Consider the following 19,887-nt stretch of genomic DNA (forward strand, 5'->3'; position numbering starts at 1 on the left):
TTCCACTATGGATTTAGACACCACAACGTGACTTCAGTTCTCCAAGCACAGAGTCTTGTGAGACGGTTTTGCTTCTGCCAGCATCCACTTCCAAGTTTTCCATCCCAGATAGTGTAGAAACAAAACAGGATAGCTGCGGAACAGCGGTCAGCCTCCTACACACCCAGGAGCTTCCCTGCTACTGCTGTGTTATGCATTTCATGAACTGTCAAACAGAGCTAGGTCCAACTATGTGCCCACCAGTATTAAACTGTATGGCTTGGGGCACCACATGCCATGCCAATGCAACAGCCTGTCATGAGCATGTGACAGGAGGCACATGCTCTATCATTTCAGGGAAGTTTACAAAGCTGTACACATCCAGCAAGACGAAAAGCTAATGTGGCCCTTACTGAAAGATGGAAAAGTACACACAAATATCAAGCCCAGTTATAGGAACTAGGATAACCAGGAACTACTTTATAACTTGAGCAAAGCTGCCCATTCACTGACAAAACTGTCCAAGTCCAGTCAATCACTGCTTCAGTGTTGGCATCCTAAAATGTAAGGCAGCAAAAGAGCAGAGAAAGATGGACAGAAAACATGATCACATAGTCAACACATTTTCCTCCTCCATACCAGAAGTTAGCAGAGACACCATAGAGCACAGGAAGCAAAAATAAAGTAACAAAGGATGCATCACAGAGGATTATATTCAAGTAGCAGATGTCAAGAAAGAAACCAATTTTAGTGTTCCTTTGCCTTTCAGGCCATCAGGCACCTCCCGTAACTAATACACATGGAGTGTTTTCAAGGATGCTGGCCACATAATGCTTACATAAACTTCATGAGATTAACACTGCAGCCTGTGGGATGAATCAGTCCTACATCTTTCTTTTTATATCCCATATTAAAATCTCAGAAGGAAGAAAACAGTGGTTCGTAACAGATTTTTTTCTCCCTACCCTCCAAAAACACACAAAGGACTTGTAACAAGATAACATTCCAGAGGAATATGTACCACTGAAATAAAAGCACCCAAGTTACTTCACATCATTAACTGTTCTGCTGTCTGCCATTCTTTCGATGGTTGTTACATCACTGATGGAAGTGGTCTGTGTGAAGTGTGAGCTGGCCACAGGAAAGCATTTAGTAGAACTTCGTTTTCTCCAGAAAGCAGCCTTTACAAGTCCACTTTTCCCCAGAAAGAGTTACTGTTCAGCTTCAGAAGCCAAAGATAAGCAGTTCTGACCTCAGCCATAGCTCCAGTTGAACAGGGGTGATTACAGTTGTGAAATTTGCTTTCTTAAGTGATGGTTGCTTTTACCAATCTAGGTCAGACTCAACTACAGCAATCAAGGCTCTTTCCTGCCAACTTACAAGAAAAACACTAAGTACCAATGGACAGTCTGACTCCAGAGCTCTACCTTATAAGTGCAATTCTAGTCCATCCACCAAAACCTGCTGAAGGCACAGCTTTGAGACAGCTACAGAAAAGTGCCTCAGCTTCATGTTGTTGAGGTTAAGGTGAGGTTTCAGAAACACAGGGTTTTGGTTCCCTTAAACTGAGGAACATGCTGTTTTACATTTCCTTAGATCAGAATTTGCTCCTGACAGGTAAAGTTAGCAGAGGATTTAGCTATCACAAAAGGTCAAAAAGTATTAATTGCACGGGAACCTCCACAGAAGGTATAGGAGATCAGTGGAAAGGAACAAAAAACACAGCAGAATAAATGATACCCAGGAAGTCAGTTGCCAATCTCCACCTGCTCTCAGTTATCCTCCTTTCAGGTCTCCCCTCCTGCACACATTCAAGTTTCTACCATATTTACTGGAGGCCAGTCAGATAGTCCACCCAGGAGTCTGCTTAAACAAGAGACAAAGAAGAAATAGAGGAAGGATTATACAATCTGGGGATAAGGAGAAGAATTACTAGTTTAGGCAACTTTCACCTGAAGCAGATGGTGCTCCTGATGTACCGAGGATCTGGCACTGTTATTTTACAGAAGCCATAGTAGCTCACCCAGCAGCTTGCAGCCTTTGCCAAGGTGCAGATGAGTTTGGCCCAGTCACTACTGGCATTGCTGTCTCTGCATTGCCCTCAAGACATACTTGCCAAGGGCAAGTGCATGCACAGGCATTCAGCCTCTGCCGTGTCTCCACATAATTGGGGGGGGAAAAATGCTCTTGTGCAACTCCAGGACACCATGCAAGGAGGTCTTGACACCGGAATCTGTCATAGCATTGCAAAGGGTGGGCACTTCTCATCTGTAATGGAGTTTCCCCGAAGCCATCAGCATTTTCCCTCAAATGCCACTACACAACAATTCCTGGTAGCCTGAACCAAATTTAAACCAGGGTCAGCAAGCTTCTTTCAGAACCATTCAATCCCCGAGTTCCCATGTGTGCGTTCTGTGAATAGCATCCTCACTGAGGGATACTGGTTTCTGTTTTGGATTGTTTGCAAGGGAGACTCTGGGTGGTTTGGGGAAAGCAACACCCTTTCATGTGGCTGGCTCTCAAACCTGGATACTTCTGCGAAAGAGATACTTAACTTCTCAGTTGAGTGGAAGGGTTCACACACCAAGTCTCAGAGGCTCACTTCTTATTTTAAAACCAACAGGCCAATAGCCCAGGAAGTGTATATCCAGCTCCAAAAATACACTAAAGATGTCTGGAATAGCCAAGTGTGTAATTTAACTTGTAGCTGGTACAGGAACCAGCTCTGCTTACTGTGCTCAGGAGGAGCAAAAGAGGCTTTTTCTATAGTGCTCAGTTATTCCACTTGCCTGGTGATGGAAATAGCATCTCATTTCTGGTCAAGGTCTACTTAAAGTAAGGGAATAACCTGCAAACTCACCCTGAGCATATAGTTGTCCCATAATTTTGGTTCTTCATAGTCTGCTTCTTGGTAACAATAAGGTATTTTAGTAGGATTAAGAACAAAACCTCAAAGAAACTGTCTCAGATTCCTGATCCTGTTTCCAGGCAAACAAGCAAGCTTCACCAGGTGTCCCATGAGTCACTGTGTGGAGTCTTGCCCCTGCCCACACCCAGAGATGAAGATTCTTCACAGTGGTTTCCAGGGCACTGAACAAATAGGCCTTGAGTGAGAGATCTTCTCAAGTTTATATTACCCATCCTGAATCTCCAGCTGAATCTCAGTTAAGATTAATGGGTCAAGTCTTCCCAAGCAGGTCAGGTTTCCCTCATGCAGAGAGGTCTCCAATGACAACCAAATACTACAAAAGCCCATGTGAGAGATTAAGGTGCATTTAGGAGCTTACCAAGGTTCAAGTCAATGATTCAGGCGGAACACCGGAATGTTCTTCCAATCTTATGTTCATCGCTGCATGGAGGTTTACCCTGTATCTCCTTCATGTTTGAGGAGGACTGTGTGCTCAGAGCTGTTATTCCAATTGCCACGTTCTGTCTGCAGTCACCAAGAATCCTTGAGAGCTATTTTCCTTTAAGGATACATTTCACCTGCACATACAGTCACTGCTGGAAGTCAGTAGAGTGCCTCAAGACCTGGACATCAGATCATAAAGGTGTCATCTCACACTTGTCAGACAGCGCAGACATGTGCCTGCCAGTGTTACCGGCTGCTAAATCACGAAAGAGCAACAACTTATCTTCTCTTTTATCCAAGTATAAAACCAGTCTTGGATTCTTAAGCAAACATGTGGCAGCTGTATTAATATAGGAGCAAAGTGAAGCTAGGTCTGCAGCACGAGTGCACTCAGCATTATCCTTACCCTCCAGCCACCGGGAGATATTCTTGCATTAAAATCCCATCCACCAGCACGCTTACCAGAAAGAGTGCGTGCACGCAATGGGAGAGAGGAAAAGATCAGCAGGAGGCAGTTCTGTGAACAGAACTAAAACAACTTTCAAAGCAACAGGCTAAGGCTTTCCAGCACGTGTCTGCCTTGCAGGGAGGAAGAGGAGATATGGACTCAGGCAAGGTCTGGGAAATACTTGACATTATCACCAAGCTGAAGTTTGAATACATTGCCAGTATAACTGCAGTTCAGCTTCATTTGAAATAGTGATGTCCCATTGCATGTGAAACTTTCAGATGAAGTCACGCCGTATCAAGATACAAAGAGATGAACCGGCCAATGAAAACAGTAAAGAGAAGCTAGCCAGTAAAACAAGCTCCAAGAGAGTTCATCTCATCCCCTGCATGTTCCAGAACTGCTTCAGTTAATCCAGCCATGAGCCAACATCTTTCTACCACAAAAATAATTAAAGTCTTTGTCAAGAATGTTGGAGAGTCTGATGTCCCAGCCTGAGGGATGGACGGGAGGAGCCTACATGCACCCCTCTGTCAAGCCACCCCCTAAATCTGATTGTATTATGAAACTCCCAAGCAAGGCAATTACTTCTATAAATTTTGCTTAATCTGAAGATGGACAAGAAATTGATTTGTGGGGAAACTGAACTCTTTTTAACACAAAACCCAAGAATAAGGAGTTATGTTGCTGGTCATAACTGAAACACGTCTGCTAATGATTACAGCTTCTATTTTATGCCAAAGTATTATTGGAACTGCTTATTTGCCATGCAGCTTGGGGGAAAAAAAAATTCTCTCTTCCATCCTTTATTAATCTCGTCCTCATCTGACACAATAAAAATGCACCATCAGTCTTTTGCTTACTTTGAAAAATAGGCCCAAAAGTCACCACAAGAGCCAAAGCCTTTGTGTATAATTGGTTTCTTGATTAACTAGAACAAAGGGCAGCAAACATCAGTCACTGTGCATTAAGCTTAGTATTTTTGGAGCTTATTTAAAGCCATTTAAGTGACTTGCTTAAAATGAACTTTGAAATAATAAAAACCTATGAAATAATTGCGTCCCCCCCCTTCCCTTTTTCTTAAAGCAGTCACATCCCAAGGAATGTAGCCCACAAGGTAACTACAGGACTCACTGGAAGGCCCCAGTAATATCCTTGTATCTTCTTGGCTCCAGGTAGTTTCTTGCAGCAGTGCTGAGCTGGTGACCTATTTGGCTGATATAGGAAACCCAATCATTAGAAAGTTTATGTGTTCTAATACGAAAAGCAGATTTTCCTTGGAAACATTTTCTTGGGGCAGGTTTCAGGGTCCCAAAACTGGCAGTGACTGCCTAAACAGGGGAGGTAATGAGCAAAGGCTCCAACCAAGGATTCTGTGTAAAATTTTTTCCTTTTCAGCTTGCCATCCTGGGCTCCAAACAGGGTATGCAGTGGAAACAGAGAATTTAACTGTCTGCCCAAGTATAGAGTCTCAGCACAGCAGGATTAGATGAGAAGTGTAAGAGGAGGGAACTGCTTGTAGGCAGGTGTAATTTCAGAATTGAAGTTTTCAGAGGCATTGTAAAATTTACTGTTCAAGAGTACCTGGCTGTGTTGTACACCAAACCTGAAGGTAGCATTGCTTGTGTCTTGGCTTCTCCACGCTTACTGATTTGCCCTGTTCCTCTGAGGCTAAATTGCTTTTATAGACAACTACGTCTTCAAGTCCATGGTTTCAGTGGTCACATCCCACCCTCTCTCCAACAGCCAGACTAACAGGGCAGTCTCAGAAGTCCTGGAACAGATTTCATGCCCACAGCATCCAAACACAAAGTCCAGACTGGCTTGTTCTCTCTCTCCTGCTTCTAGAAGTGGTCTTAAAGTTCTCAATCTTTTGGATATGGGAAGTCAAAACAGCTGCAGATAAACAATTTTTGCAAGGGCTGACACAGGTTTTTTCTTGTTTGAACTACACTTCTTGTGGTTTGCAGGCAAGAATAAGTCTTCACACGTGCTGACCTGGCAGCCATGTGGGACCTCTTTCAACCCTGCCTGTGTGAAGGCTTTGCCCTGGCAAGTGGGCTTGCAAGGGCACAGGAACTCCTCTGTGTGGGTTTCCATTTCTTGAGAGATTAGAGAACTGTACAACTAAAAGAGTAGCATTTTGTTCCACATCAGGCCAGGTGGAGGGAAGTTTAAAAGGGAAACTGTTTACTTCAGTAGGATGCTTAAAAGAAGCAGATGGGAAAAACCCAGCCCTGGAGATACACATTTAATATATCTGGAGATATATTCACAGCAATAACCCTTCCCCCTAGTGCAGAGAAATTTAGGGGTGGGGAAGAGCTGTTCTACAGAGACATGACATCAGCTAAAGAAAAGGCAAATAAATGCAAAAGTCAAAGTGGTTGGACTTCAGATGTCTCCACGAAAAAGGAAAAAACCCAGCCCACATAAGTGAACTAGCTCTGTTGGAATATCGGCTAAGACAAACAATGTGAATGGGACTAAAACCATATATATATAATAGAATAATACAAACCACAAACTATATAGTCCAAAGCACTTGAGAAAATATGCTCCAGAGGGATGATTTGAAATTGGAAGTTCAGTTTTATTATGTCTCTATCTGGAGAGATGTTCCAACTTAAAAGCAAACACTACATAGAGGCAATCTGATAGGTACTATTAAAGAGGAGAATGCTTAAAAGGAATATGACTCCATGACATCTCTTGTGTCCTTATCATTTATTAATGATTCTTTTCCCTCTATAGGAGAATGAAATGAGGCAGCATTGCTTGGAAAATAGTAATTGATTTCTTACTGCACTGAAAACTTCCATGATGAACCAAAGGCAACATTACTACTAGCTAACTTTAGCAAGGCTTTATGAATGCACTGAAGGTCACTTGAGTTTGACATTCAGCTGCTCCCAACTTAGATATTTCAGGCCACCAATCAACTCCATCCCAACAAGCAAAATATCCCTACTAGCACAGCTCCAGTGCATCCTGGAGGTGTCCCAGGAAAGCTTCAGCAGAATTAGCCAGTAGTAATGTTACCAGAAAGCCATATTTCAAGTGTTCATAATGAGCTTGTCACTAATAAGTCAGAGCAAGTGCGTACTGCAATCCAAATCTGGGCAAAGAAAAACCAAGCAAGGATGCCTGTGAAATGCAGAAGTGATGGAAATGTCACAGCACAATCTTTACTGTCACAGAGCAGAATGAGTATTCCCAGCTGAAAAGCAGGAGCACACCTCAATCCTTTTGCACAGTCTCAAAATCGTAGGTGTATCACAGGTGACAAAGGAGAATAACCTTATTTTCCACAGTGACAGAGGATGACCAACAAGCACTAGGATATTAACAACCCTGCTTTGGTTCCAGCATAAAGAATTGCCTTCCTAGCTCTTAAACACAGAAACAAACGTCACTTGCCATGTAAGTTACTAAGCAGGGAGAGGAAAGCCATTTAGACATCACAAGACAGCGGCATGAATGTTACAACACATTAATTAATTCAAGCATTTTGTTTTATACAGCAACCTCCCAACCTCAGCTGTTGGTGTGGTGATGCTCAAGCAATATGCAGGTCTAGAAACATCACTCCCAAATAGCTCATTGTTTAAGCCTATGTACAAGGCGGCCTTGAACTGCAGCTCAGAGACAACTGCTTCAGAAATGTTGTGGCATACTTCCTTTCTGGGCACAGTAAATGCAAGTTAAAGCCTTTAAACTCAAATGAGGGCGTCAGCCGTACCAAAACCCTTTGGATGCTGGAAGTTGAACAGCCAGAAAAAGAATGCAGCCAGCACCTCCTTACCCTTGCACAGGCATACATTCAAAAATACAATCAGATTAGAAAAAAAAAAGGGGTCAGAAAATAGTTTACAGAACAGAATCACCAGAGAGGTCAGGGTAGGCTGCCAAGGGCTGCTTCCAGCTTAGTACAGCTGCTAAAGTCATTAGACAGTGTCACCCCACCCCCGGGCTCCCAGGGGCAAGAGCAGAGGAAGGAGGGCTCCTCCTCATCTCCTGCTGACCAAACTGTTTCTGGTGAGTGTAAATTCTCTCCATCCATTCAACATTTGCAAACAAACCGCTTGGAAGAGGGAGTGCCTGTTCACAGGGTTGGTCAGCGCTATATTCCCAGAAAGGAGCTGATCTCCTGTGAGAACTTGGCTAGAGGAAGTCATCACATCTAGTTTTACCTCTCTGCTCTAAACTTGAGGTCCAGGACAGAACCTGGATTAGTCTAAATGCTCCTGTCCATCCTATCACTGGCTAGTTTACAACAAGGCGTCCAGGTTCCCTTCACAGATGCCATCTTCCAGACAGCTAAAGTTCAAAATAAAAAACCCCACACCTTCGCAACCAAACACACCAACAGGATGCTTCGCTTATACTGTTGCGTATCACAGTCTCCAAATAGCCTGAAGACACTGCTGCAATGAGACAAGCGAGAGCCACTGAGTATCCTTACCCTCAACACAGATGTCTCAAACTCTGTCTGCACAGAGAAGCGCCTCTCCAGCCTGAGCTGCAGGCATTTGAAGCAGAAAAGCATCTCTGCTTTGCCAGCATTGTCCCTGTTTGGAGGGAAACTTTACAAACTGTTTTCTAGGACATTAAAAACTTTCCAATAACTCCTAGCCAAAAATTCCTGATCACCCACCCTGCCTCCTCAGATGGCCTATGCTTGTCTGCCTTAATATGTACACTGGGCAGAAAACTGGCAGGAGAGGAACTGATTCATAAGTGGATCAAGTATCCTCTGCTGCAGAGCTGGTGACAGGCCCAGAAAGGAAGGACACATGTCAAGGCAGCTCTGCATTCAGGACACTACATACCTCTGATTCTGAAGTAGGGGTTTGGGGTGGTCTTCCCTTGAACTCAGCTCTGCTTGTTAGAGACTTATGAACAGTAGTGCATACATGAGTAGCTGCACAAGCTATCCCACTTATTTAGTGATGACCACTCACCTAAACCTGTGCACTGGGATGAAGCCACCAGTGCTAGAGAAAAGGTGTTCAACCTGCGCAAGTGTTTGGTTTTCCTCCTCAAATTCCAGGCACAGCTCAAGGACTGATGAAGAGAAGGGGCTATTGATATTTACTTTTTATATCACAACCATGGTCTCCTAAAGTTTAAAACTCACATACATGGCCATGCTGGAAAGAAATGAAAATGCAGAGAAATAAAGTAGCCTTTGAAGGGCAAACAGCAGGGCAGGGCTGGATTTACAAACAGAAATCAAGTCCTGCATCACATGTGATGGACCACATTCTCCTTGAATGCTTTGTACGGAAAAAAGCTTTCCAGGGAAAGCCAGCATGCACGATTGCACTTGAAATAAAGCATGATGTTTGTAATTAGGTGTACTGTGTCTGCCAACAGATCTGATCAGTGGATGCAAAGTTATTGACAATTCATAAGCAAACATGGTAACTGCATTTGCAATTTGATGTAGAGCTACATCCACATTTGAAGCCTAGGAAAATGCTAGTGCGTCACTTATCTGTTAGAATAAACAGAAGTGTACTGGGTTTTGGCCAACGTTTGCAAGACTTTACTGTTACTTTAACTTAACTAGTATTTCAGTAGAACAGAACCAAGGCTGGGCTAGACCATAGTGCCTACTGTAACTTAGAAGGACACACAGAAAAGTTGTGGGCAGAAGAGAGAGGCTTGCTCACAGTGTCACTTAGCAATTTTGATTATTTTAATTGAGATTTCTTTTGCAGACAGGAGTGGAATACTTAATGAGTATTTTAGGGATGTGGTTTAGTGAGGGAGGCAAGTGGCAGTGCAAGGTTTATGGTTGGACTTGATGATCTTACAGGTCTTCTCCAACCTAAATGGAGATAATACTAATGCTCAGAGGCATTTGCTAGCATTGCATGTAATGCCATGCTCTCCCCATGTACAAAGGAGGGACCACAAAGACTCATCCTAGAGAGAGGAGTACAGCAGCAGACAGCAGATGTAAGACAGGAACAGTGTTCTTTACAGAATTTAAAGACAAAACCCCCAACAATACTAAACAAGGGATACCAATCTTCAGTTTTACTTGTAAAAACAAGTGTGGCAGGGGGGCTATAGGCATGAAAGACTGATCCATGATTTGCAAACAAATCCATGTGTCTCTATTTCTACCTGGAACACTTTAAGGGTGCATCTTTAGCCAAGATGCAGTAGTTAACCACAAAGGTAAGTAAAGTAAAACCACTCACTCAACCCTGGAAAGCAACACCTTCAAATAAGGATTATATGTTCCCCATGAAGAGGCAGAAGCCTAACACAGAAAGCCCTCAATTTAAGAAGAGGGAGTTTGCCGTAGGGAAGCCAGTGCATCCCCAGGAGTCAAAGTTTTAAGAAAGTTGTGGCTTGTTTATGTCCCCCTTCTAGATCATGAATGCAGCCAGGGAAGAGCACAAGTAAAACCAAACGGTGTAGCATACCACCAGGGACATGCTAGTCTCCTCATACTGCTTGGACAGCCAGCAAGCCCCAAGCCCCCTAAGCCAGGGCATCCTGATGAGCAGCGACCTCCCACAATACTTCAGTACCATGTCCCACGTCCCAGCTAAGAAGCAAAGAGCAGCCTCCCTTGCCAGAGATCCCTTTAGATCCCAATAAAGTTGCACTAGCCATAATAGCTTTGTTTTACGTATTCCATGTAATATAATATTGGAAATTGGTCTGCAGTTATGTAATTGCAAAGGAAATGGCTATGGTCCTGCTCAACCCAGCTGAAAAAAATGTCCCCACAGTGTTTCCACCACAGACATGGTTCTCAGGGGCTGCAAGGGAAGAGCACCCGTTCTGTCTGTGAGCAGAGCAGCAGCAGAGGCAGAGGTGCTTGGGACTACGCTTATACTTCACCATCTGTCAGGTTTTCCATTGCAAACACTGCCGCCACAGTTTATAGCTTGACCATTTCCAGCCACATCCACACAAAACTTGGCAGAGAGAGAGCTGCTCTGGCCCAATCCCTCCCCCTTCTACCTTAAAGAAATCTGTGTCAGATTCCTGCTTTAAAGACTCAACATTTCTTTTCTGCAGCAGAAATACATTTTTAAGTCATTCTACAAGGCTTTATTTTTGATTTTTTGTTAAGGTTTAAAAGAAGCCTGTGTACTTGACAGACAAGATTTGTCAACTAAACTTGTCAAAATCAATGTCAGCTACTCATGTTGTTATTCTGAAACAGCTCAGAAATGCTGAGTGCAGGTTGGTTACACAGTGCCTTTAAACAAATCACAGTCACTTCTAGCAAGGAAAATGAGCTCTGTAACTGCAACCTGTTCCCAAATACCACCTGTAGAGAATGTAAACCTCTGGGTTTCTCCTGATGTATTTGTGACCATTGCTACCTGCAGATTTTCCTCATCAGCTACAGAGGAGAGAAAGATCCACCAGATACAGCAGACACGTTGTGGGTCCTCTGCTCATGGAACCAGAATTAAGGTCTGAAGGACAATATTTGTTAAGCCAAGATAGGCATTCACTGCAAAACCCAAGTACCAAAGTCTGAGAACTTACTAAATAATTTGTTCTTTAGTATGGAAACCCTACAGATTTCTTTCAGTCTAGCAACGTTTGCTTCCCGGCAAGTGCAGCAAGCCAGGTTACAGTGACCCATGGGCTTCATAAGAGATGAAGGTTTTCAGAAATTATTCACCACACATGCTACAATTACCTTGCTTTTAAGTCATAAAACCGAGCAGAAATTTCAGCTCCAAATGATGTCCAAGTTGTTAATTTTATTGGCACAATAATGAAGAGAATCTTACCCAACTCTTCTAGTTAAAGAAAACCACGCATGAGACAAGGCCCCACCAAGTGGGCTTGCACATGTCTGCCTACGAGACATCTTAAACACCATCTCCTATACAGGAAAAGTAACTGACTAATTCTAAACAAACTTAAGTTAACATAGCTTGAAGACAGCCAAGTAGGACTTGAATAAATCACACACCAAATTCCCTCCTCCTGCCCTATACACTGGCTTTGAAAGTACAGCTTACTTCCTTTCAGGGGGGTACACAACTTGGAGGCAACCATCAGAGGAGATGGTAAATCTAGCTCAGGCCCTAGAATTGTTTGGAAGAAAACATCCAGCAGGACATGAAACAGGCACCATTGCTCTGAAATGAGTTTTGAGCTCCCCATGTGAAAAGCATAGGGCCGTTTGATGAGTAAGGGGAAGGTGTTTTTTTCCCTACAAAGCCACGCAACAGAACCAAGTCCAGGTTTTCCCCACTCCAGGGAACAGAAGAACTTTTAAAGTGTCCCTAGGCATTACCAAGCAACCCTATTCAAAGGGTTTTCAAATCCAACTACCTCAAAGTACAGTTATAAAACCCAGATCGGACATATGATATGCTATATGCATGCTTACACACAAGGAAGTTTCAGGTATTGGCCTAGCAGCACACCCAATACATACTGTCCAGTCTGATGGGACTTCTCAGCCATGCAGATAACATACTTCCTTCCTTTCACTAAGGAAACTTCCTGCTGCAGGTGAAGTATGTAACACCTTACATTACCTTTGTCTGTCTGCATCAGGAGAATGAGCTTAATTTATACAAACAGTTTCGCAACACTTGCCAACATAAACATGCAGTCAGATGAAAGACTACATGTGTGCACAGTCCAATAATCTATTTTCTTGAAAAGTATATCCCCATTTTCTTAGAAGTTATAACCACATTTTCTAGGCTTGCTTGCCTCACTAGACGGATACCCAAATTCAAACAATAGCCCATGAGTTTTGAAAGCTGGCACTTGAGAAACTTCCGCTAGTTACATTACATGCCCTTCATAGGTTCAGCAATAGCTGAAGAAGACAAGAAGTCATAGTATTAAAGTCATCCCTGTGGTGCCCCTAACCTACGATAGAGCAAGAGTGTGTTCGGACTCCTGTTCTTGGAACAACTTAAACATGATTTCCCTGCCAGAATAGTTTAGACAAGCATCCAAGCAAACAATGCTCTCTCCATGACCAATCTGTGACTTATGTTTGTTTGGTTTTTTTTTAAAATGTATCTATATCTTCATTTTATACATACACACACACACATATGTAAATATATATATAGGCAAGATCACAGCATTGATCTCAGGACTTCACATTTCCTTCCTTGTTTACATGATCATTAAAAAATCTGGCTGCTAAGAATCAGAATATGGCCTTAAGAACTGTAATCCAAGTTGAAGGATGCTTCCTTAGAAGAATCACATTTCTGGATCCACTAAATTCAAACCCTGACACTCTCCATTTATATCTCCACATACTATGTGGCTCAATACAATACAATGTGAACTATGCAAGGCAGAGAAGCCACATTAAAAGAAAACACAAAAGCACTGTAATTTAGAATTCAGACACTTCTTGCATTATTTAACAGCCCAATTCCCTTGGCTCCATAAGCCATTATCCAAGACAGGGACATCATGGGTATGAATACAAGTTGCCACAATAACCAGCCCTGTTCTGACAACAGTAATACCCACTATTGACAGTGAGGAGCCCTCAGGCTTGGAAGGGAGGATGCTTGTCCAGCAGCCCAGAAACAGTTTAAGAAGTCAAGACATTTTTCCCCCTTCACTCATAACGGTTGCTTTAAAATGGGGCAGATGAGCATTTTGGCCTCTACCAGTTTCATGAGTGATACAGTCAGTACCCAGGAAACAGGCATTTCTGTTCACCCTAGCCAGTGCATTTCCACACACTATCCTTTTGGACACCACACTAAATCAGAGGACAGCAAACTGGCTGTATCACTTTGAGCCAAACAAGCATTAGGCTTTCATACAGCAGAGAAATCACCACTCAATTGAAAGAGGAAAAATACAATGCACGGTTATTCACAGCGATGACCAGACTCAGAGCTTTGGAAGCCGGATCTGATCAGGGTGACCTGGTTCCCTCAAGCTCTGGCATGCCCAGCTTCCTCCAGAGCCAGCAAGTTATGAGAGCCCTGCATGTGGAGCTACCACAACATGAGCCTTTGCTAAAGCATCTCCAAATGCTGCAGGTCCTCTGGATGAGGACATGCAAGTCACAAGTGGACTAGAAACCAGTCCTGGACAAATGCTTTGCATTAATACACAAGAAGCACTGAAGGGGAGGAGGAGGAGCTGCTGAAGACAGGCAGTTATTCAAACCAGCTGCTAACCCACTCCAGCCACTCACACATACACAGCCTCCCACATTTGTTCAGCCTGACTCAAAACTACCGGGCATCCAAGAGTTAAAGTACACAAAAGACATCTATACGAACACTTGCCAAAAAATCTCATTTTCCAAGTGCAAGCTGGTTGTTCCATGGATGGCACAAGAGATTTCATCTCGCTTTTACATGATAGCCTCTGCCTCCTCACATCAAAATTCTCCAGTTAACAGTTCTGCAACAAGTTTTGAAACTGTGCATGGCCACGTATATATCGACGCACATTCTCTCCCCTCCCTACCGAGCTCTGGGCCAGGGGCTAAGCTGTCAAGCCAAGTTTCATCCCAAGTAATTTTTAAACACTCATCCTATAAATCCTCTGAAAAGGGAGTTAGTAATGGAAATGCTGACACAGACTTGAAGAGACAGGAGGGCAACTATATCAGTGTAATATACATCAGCTTCATTAGCTGCAGATCCTTCTCTCCTTCACCTTCATTTTCCATTATCGTATCCTGGCTAATTAACGCACAAAACCTATGAAACATTCTTACAGTAGAAGGCAACATTTGGCCCCCAGCCCAAATCAACATTGAGAAACTTCAGCGTCCCCAGCCAGACATAGTAACCGAACCAGATGGAGCTAACGTACAGCCACAAGTAGTGATGAGGAAACCGAAAGAAGAGGAACACATGCAAAAAAACCCGGACCATTGGATGAGTGAAAAGCAGAAAACGTGTCTTACCGCTTTCGTTTTTCTCTATGACATCCACGACCTCTCCAGCCTGGAGGCTGATCTCAGAGTTCTCCTGTTTCTCATAGTTGGACACCACCACATATTGCTCCAGGATCATGGGTTCAGAGCTAGCATCAGCACCTGGGGAAGGGAAAAAGCAAGCCGTAAGCCAGCTTCCAGCCATGGTTCCTTGAGAGCGACCTCCGTCCATCCGATTCACAACAGGCCAAGTTGTCACCAGAGCCAAGCGAATCAGCAAACAACCCTGGCTCACAGCATATCCCCAAATGGCTGGCCATATAGAAACAGCCTCCTCTGGCCCACAACCCAGCAGCACAGAGGGACATTGGAGAGAAGAAGAAATAAAAAAGGGGAGCGGAAAAAAAAACAAACAAAAAAAAAAAGAGCCAAAAACCAGTGAATTAGCTGCAAAGTTTCACGATGGATTCTGAAAATAAACCTCTTCCCAACATGGTTTCCACAATCCTTGCTCCCATTCAGAGAGAAAAGTTCTGGGCTGAAGCAGCATAAATCCACAGCTGAGCCATCCCCCCCAGTGAACCCAAAGAACAAACAGCTCTCCCCTTGGCGGCTCAGCTCCTTCTCCACTCTAAAGGCTTGAGCTGCAAGTCAAGAGGGGGCTGTAGATGCCAATCATATTCGTCTGCACTGCAGCCCTTAAATAGAAACACATGAGCAGGACTGAAGGAGAGGGAGGTGGGGTGGAGGGAGAGAGGGGAGGGCGGGGAAGAGTGTTTACTTGAAACAGAAGAAGAAAAAAAGAGAGTTATAGCTCCAGATCCTTGCTCAAACACAGCCACCCCCTGCCTGCCCCCCACCAGCTCTGCAGTTCCGCATTCCCCATGGCAGAGCCGCCCCGAGCGGGACAGGGGCACAGCACACTACGGCTTCCCCCTCTCCATCGCTCATTTTTGGAGCCTTTGGAGCCAGCCTCTCCAGTTGTTTGGTTTCTCTTTGTATGAAAGGCTTTCGAGTGTCAGAGCCATTTATGAATGGGAATGGGCTCTCACACAAACGGGTGAAAAACGGTCCAAAAAAAACCCATTCTCCCTTTCCCCACACTCCTGGAATTTCTTCTTGGGTTTGTTTTTTATTTGACTTTTCCACTCTCAAACTGAAATCGTGCATTTCGGGATGGAGCTGCAAGGCAGGCACGCCACCGTGCCAGACAACGAGGGAGACCTCCTTGCACTGCTGCTCGCGGTATGAGCTGCATCTCAGCTCTCTGATGCAACATAAATAGTGCAGACAGGGGCCTCTGCACTCCTAAGCACCCACTGTGCTCTGCCTGGATACTGCCTTGAGAAGTCATGAAAACCTTTAAGACATCAGGGTTTCTTAATTTGCCCTCATTTATGCACTCTTCAAAGTGTCAGACCAGAGCAAAAAGCACTGACAACTTCTGTCTAAGAGCCAACATGCCTTAATGCAAAATTATTTTACGGGTTTCCTGAATTACAGCAATGGGCATTAAGGCAGCGTAATTTGGGCCAAGAGCATTATTATACCTTTTAAATACTAAGAGGCAGTTCCTGTCTCTCTAGATTAAGGTGGAAAGGGGAGACAGAAGCAGATGTGCGACTTGCTGAAAGTCCCATTTCACGTGATGGGGGCAGAGCCAGGAGCAGACTCCAGGTCTCCTGAATCTCTGATGACAAATTGGCTACAAGAGATGGGAAGGAAGCAGCATGGTCTGAAACTGTCCACCAGACAAGTCAGGAGACTGACCGCCAAGCACAGGATACTCAGCACTGTACTTCCAAACGCAGCATGTTCATATGTATTGGGGCTAAAAATGCAAAGTGATTCTACAGACAAATAATTAGCATCCCTGCCAAGAGAGAGGTAAAGAATTCATCAGCCATTAAAACAGCATCCTGTGAAATGAAAATCCTAGAACAAAAAGCAATTAATCGAACCATTTCCTGAAAGGAAACGCTATCACAATGCCTCCCTTTGGACCAGATTTAAGAAATCCTGAAAATTAGATGACATCCTTGCTCCCTAAGCGTGCCTCTGACTCTCCTCAGGTTACATAGGTTAATTTTCTTTAAAGAGGAGTCATCTCCTCTAGAAGTTTGTGTTTAAGAGATTTCTATAGATAGCTGCTCCACAGCCAGCAGTGGGAATAGGGGGAGACGACCATGAACTGACAACATGGAAATTTATAATGAAAATTTTCACCATAGCTGTTCATTCCAAATAAGCGTCGTATTTCTGTTCATGATGAATCAACTTGAATTGTGTGTTCCGGTTTAAGCCACTGCTAACTAGGTTACCCAGAGTGTAATGCGATGCTTTTCCCTGTTTCACACTGCTTCCTACACAATTCCGTCTCCAGTCCGTAATGGAGCAGCATTATCATCTTCGTTCAGCCTATTTATGCAATTAACACCTACAACCCCAACTTCGTTCTAGTCTTAATATAAATACTAGTTCCCTAATCAGAAACAAAAAAACATCATGGCTTTATGTTTATGCAGAAAATTCATTGTGTGGAAAGGCAAAAGGGAGCAGGGGAAATGAAGGAAGCTACTTGCGAAATAGACACCCCAAATGTCTTCTTTCCTCTAATCTCCTACATAATTTTCATGGGAATAAGGAAAAAAAAAAAAAAAAAAAAATCACCAAAACACAACACTGGCTCGGTAGCAGGAGCAGTCAGTGCTCACGTGATGCACATGTCCCTGCTGGGAACAAGGAGAGGACCAAGCAGGCTGGCAAACACCCCACTGTCAGTCACCAAGGCTGAGCCAGGGACCATGTGCCAGGGAAGCACCCTTGCCAGGAAACCTGGAGAAGCAGCACTTCCAATCCACCTCCACAACTCTGGCTCCATAAAAAGTGGGTTTACAACAGTCTGGCAAGATAGGTTATAGCTGCACTCACATATCCAAACCCCAGCAGAACTTTACAATGCCATTTACTCTGTCCTGTCTTGGATAAGGTACCCATTGCAGGAGAATTTCTTTGTCACTACACTGGCTGGTGCAACATGCACAATTAAGAAACTGTTTTAACAGAAGCTTTTGTAAGTGTTACAGGGTTCCTATTAAGACAAGAGAAAGTAGAAATACATTCTTTGCTCCAGGAAGTAATCAAAGTCAAACTTGTTCATTTATAGGCTGCAGCATATCACGCTTAGAGAGTATCTCCCTTCAGAGGGATGGGGTCCCTGTGGCTCCCGGAGTGATGCTTGCCCAGGATGAGCCACTGCAGGGTGGGGAAGACTTCAGTAACTATAAAGGAAGAGAGAAAGGAGGAAGGGATGGAGGAAAGAAGACCGAGAAACAGCTCCTCCCAGTAATCAAAAGCCTTAAACATTTTCTGGGTAGCCTGGTTTAGGTTGTTCCTGTATTCCCTTCAGGAACAGTCAGTAGGGGAATATACTTCAACTGTCTTCAGCATCCCAACCTCCACAAGCATTTTTAAATGAATTATTCCTCAATGGCACTCAGGATGCCTACAACATTGCCAATATGTTAGGTTAGGATGTGGGTTTTTTCCCCCCAAAGGGGATACAATAGAACAAGACAGGCAACACCAGAGAGAGAGCAGTTGTACCCACTGCCGTGGGTGCTGCCACATCCCTGCCAATTAGTTCAGGTCAAGCTGTAACACAGGACACAGCATCGTACTGAAGCGCAACAGGCTGCTCAGTGTGAGGCATGCCAGAGAAGAGGGATGCAGAGTGGCACGAGTTCCCCAGCAAGCTCACATGCACACTGCAATGACCCTGACATTACAATCCCTCTTTCAAAAAGCCTCTTCAGCCCAGGAAGGAGAAGCAGAGAGCAGAGGATAGGGTAAGGCTGATGTGCCAGGTAAAGTTCCCCTTCCTATCCCCCAAAAAAGCAGAATTAGTGTTTTGGTTTAGCTCCAACTTGCGAGCCCTCCCCAGAGCAGAGCACATGAGAGATTGCTGCTGAAATAAGAGTTTGCTTGCCTCTCCATTTCTTTTTGCCTCGAGTCCGTTTCCTGGTTAAAGTCTTGAGGATACCCCTCCTCCTCTCCATAGGGCTCCACTTTATAATCCTCCCGCTCCTCACCTCAGCGGTTCCCTTCCCAGGGCTGGGCAGGAATGTCATCGGAGCTTGTCCATGCTCCTCACAGCTGGCACTATTAAGTGACACAGTTGCACCCTATCCCCCTCACCAGGCAGTGAGGAGGAAGCATCATTCCTCCCGCTGTACTCAGAGACCAGCAACTACTGTGAAAGCCTCCTAAACAAGAGAGCGGAGTGCCCGTTCCAAGCAATGTCTTCCTCCTCCTCCTCCTATGTTGCAACAGCTAAGACCTATGATGGTTTTGCAATAGCCAAAAATTAAAACCACCAACCGGACTCCAAAAATAAAATCATCTGGATATGGAAATCTGAGACTCCTGATCTTTGCCAGAGTACTCTGTTGTTATCAGGCTATAAACATGTCTGCTCTTTTAATCCATACAGCACACAGGCTTTTATATAGCCCTTTTATGATTATCAATCGAGTGTTTACAGATTCTGACTAAATGAATTAGTACTGGGCTGGTCAGTGGAAGCTTTGCAGAAGCAGCCAAAACCACAGAAACGGTCAGCGAACGCCATGAGGATGACTCATGGCTGAACAACCAGCTGGCAGGTAGTCCAGCCCCACTGACCTGGGCACAACGGCTGAGGACACGTGCAAGGTCTGCACACAGGGCTGTCTGGCAGAAGGCAGCCCCCAGTGTCGCAGCTTTCCATACAATAAAGTCGGCGCGTTGCACTTTTCTGCTCATAGGGAGGAGTAACTGTGGTAGCTTGGCTCTAGAGCTGTGGTTTCTTGTTAAAGCCAATTCTTGAAGGGTAAGCCTTTACTTATCTCTGGAAAACTCCTTTTGTGGAAGGAAGAAAATACCCAGAATAGCAGCAGCAAGCCTACTTAAAATCCTCAAATCAGTCTATCCCCTCACAACTATCATATGCCCAGCTCTAAACACAGGGATTTTCTTCCCCTTAAGACATTACCCCTTTTCTTTCTTATCAGAAGGACCATGTCGCTGTGCTAAATAAACATATTACAACTGCATACTTTGAGCCTTCCACCAGTGATCTATCCCCAAGTACTTTAAGACAGAGAGCTTAGGTTTGCCTAAAAACTGGGTTAAGTGTCTACTGCACACAAGATAAAGAACAGGCTTTACCACATAAAGCACACGAGATTA

General features: G+C 44.1%; 1 protein-coding gene across 5 annotated transcripts in view; it reads right to left on the bottom strand.

Annotated features, from left to right (window-relative positions):
- Positions 1 to 19,887, bottom strand: part of SH3PXD2A (SH3 and PX domains 2A) — a 252,489-nt gene that overhangs the window by 46,467 nt on the left and 186,135 nt on the right. For all 5 annotated transcript variants that reach the window (XM_057421098.1, XM_057421099.1, XM_057421097.1 and 2 more), the window contains one exon: positions 14,689 to 14,820. In XM_057421098.1, coding sequence (XP_057277081.1) covers positions 14,689 to 14,820 — 132 coding nt within the window. The remainder of the gene's footprint in view (positions 1 to 14,688; positions 14,821 to 19,887) is intronic.

The sequence above is a fragment of the Pezoporus wallicus genome, unplaced genomic scaffold (assembly GCF_028554395.1).
Source record: "Pezoporus wallicus isolate ANWC-B61680 ecotype Strahan unplaced genomic scaffold, APGP_CSIRO_Pwel_v1 contig_3365, whole genome shotgun sequence".
Lineage (NCBI taxonomy): Eukaryota > Metazoa > Chordata > Aves > Psittaciformes > Psittacidae > Pezoporus > Pezoporus wallicus.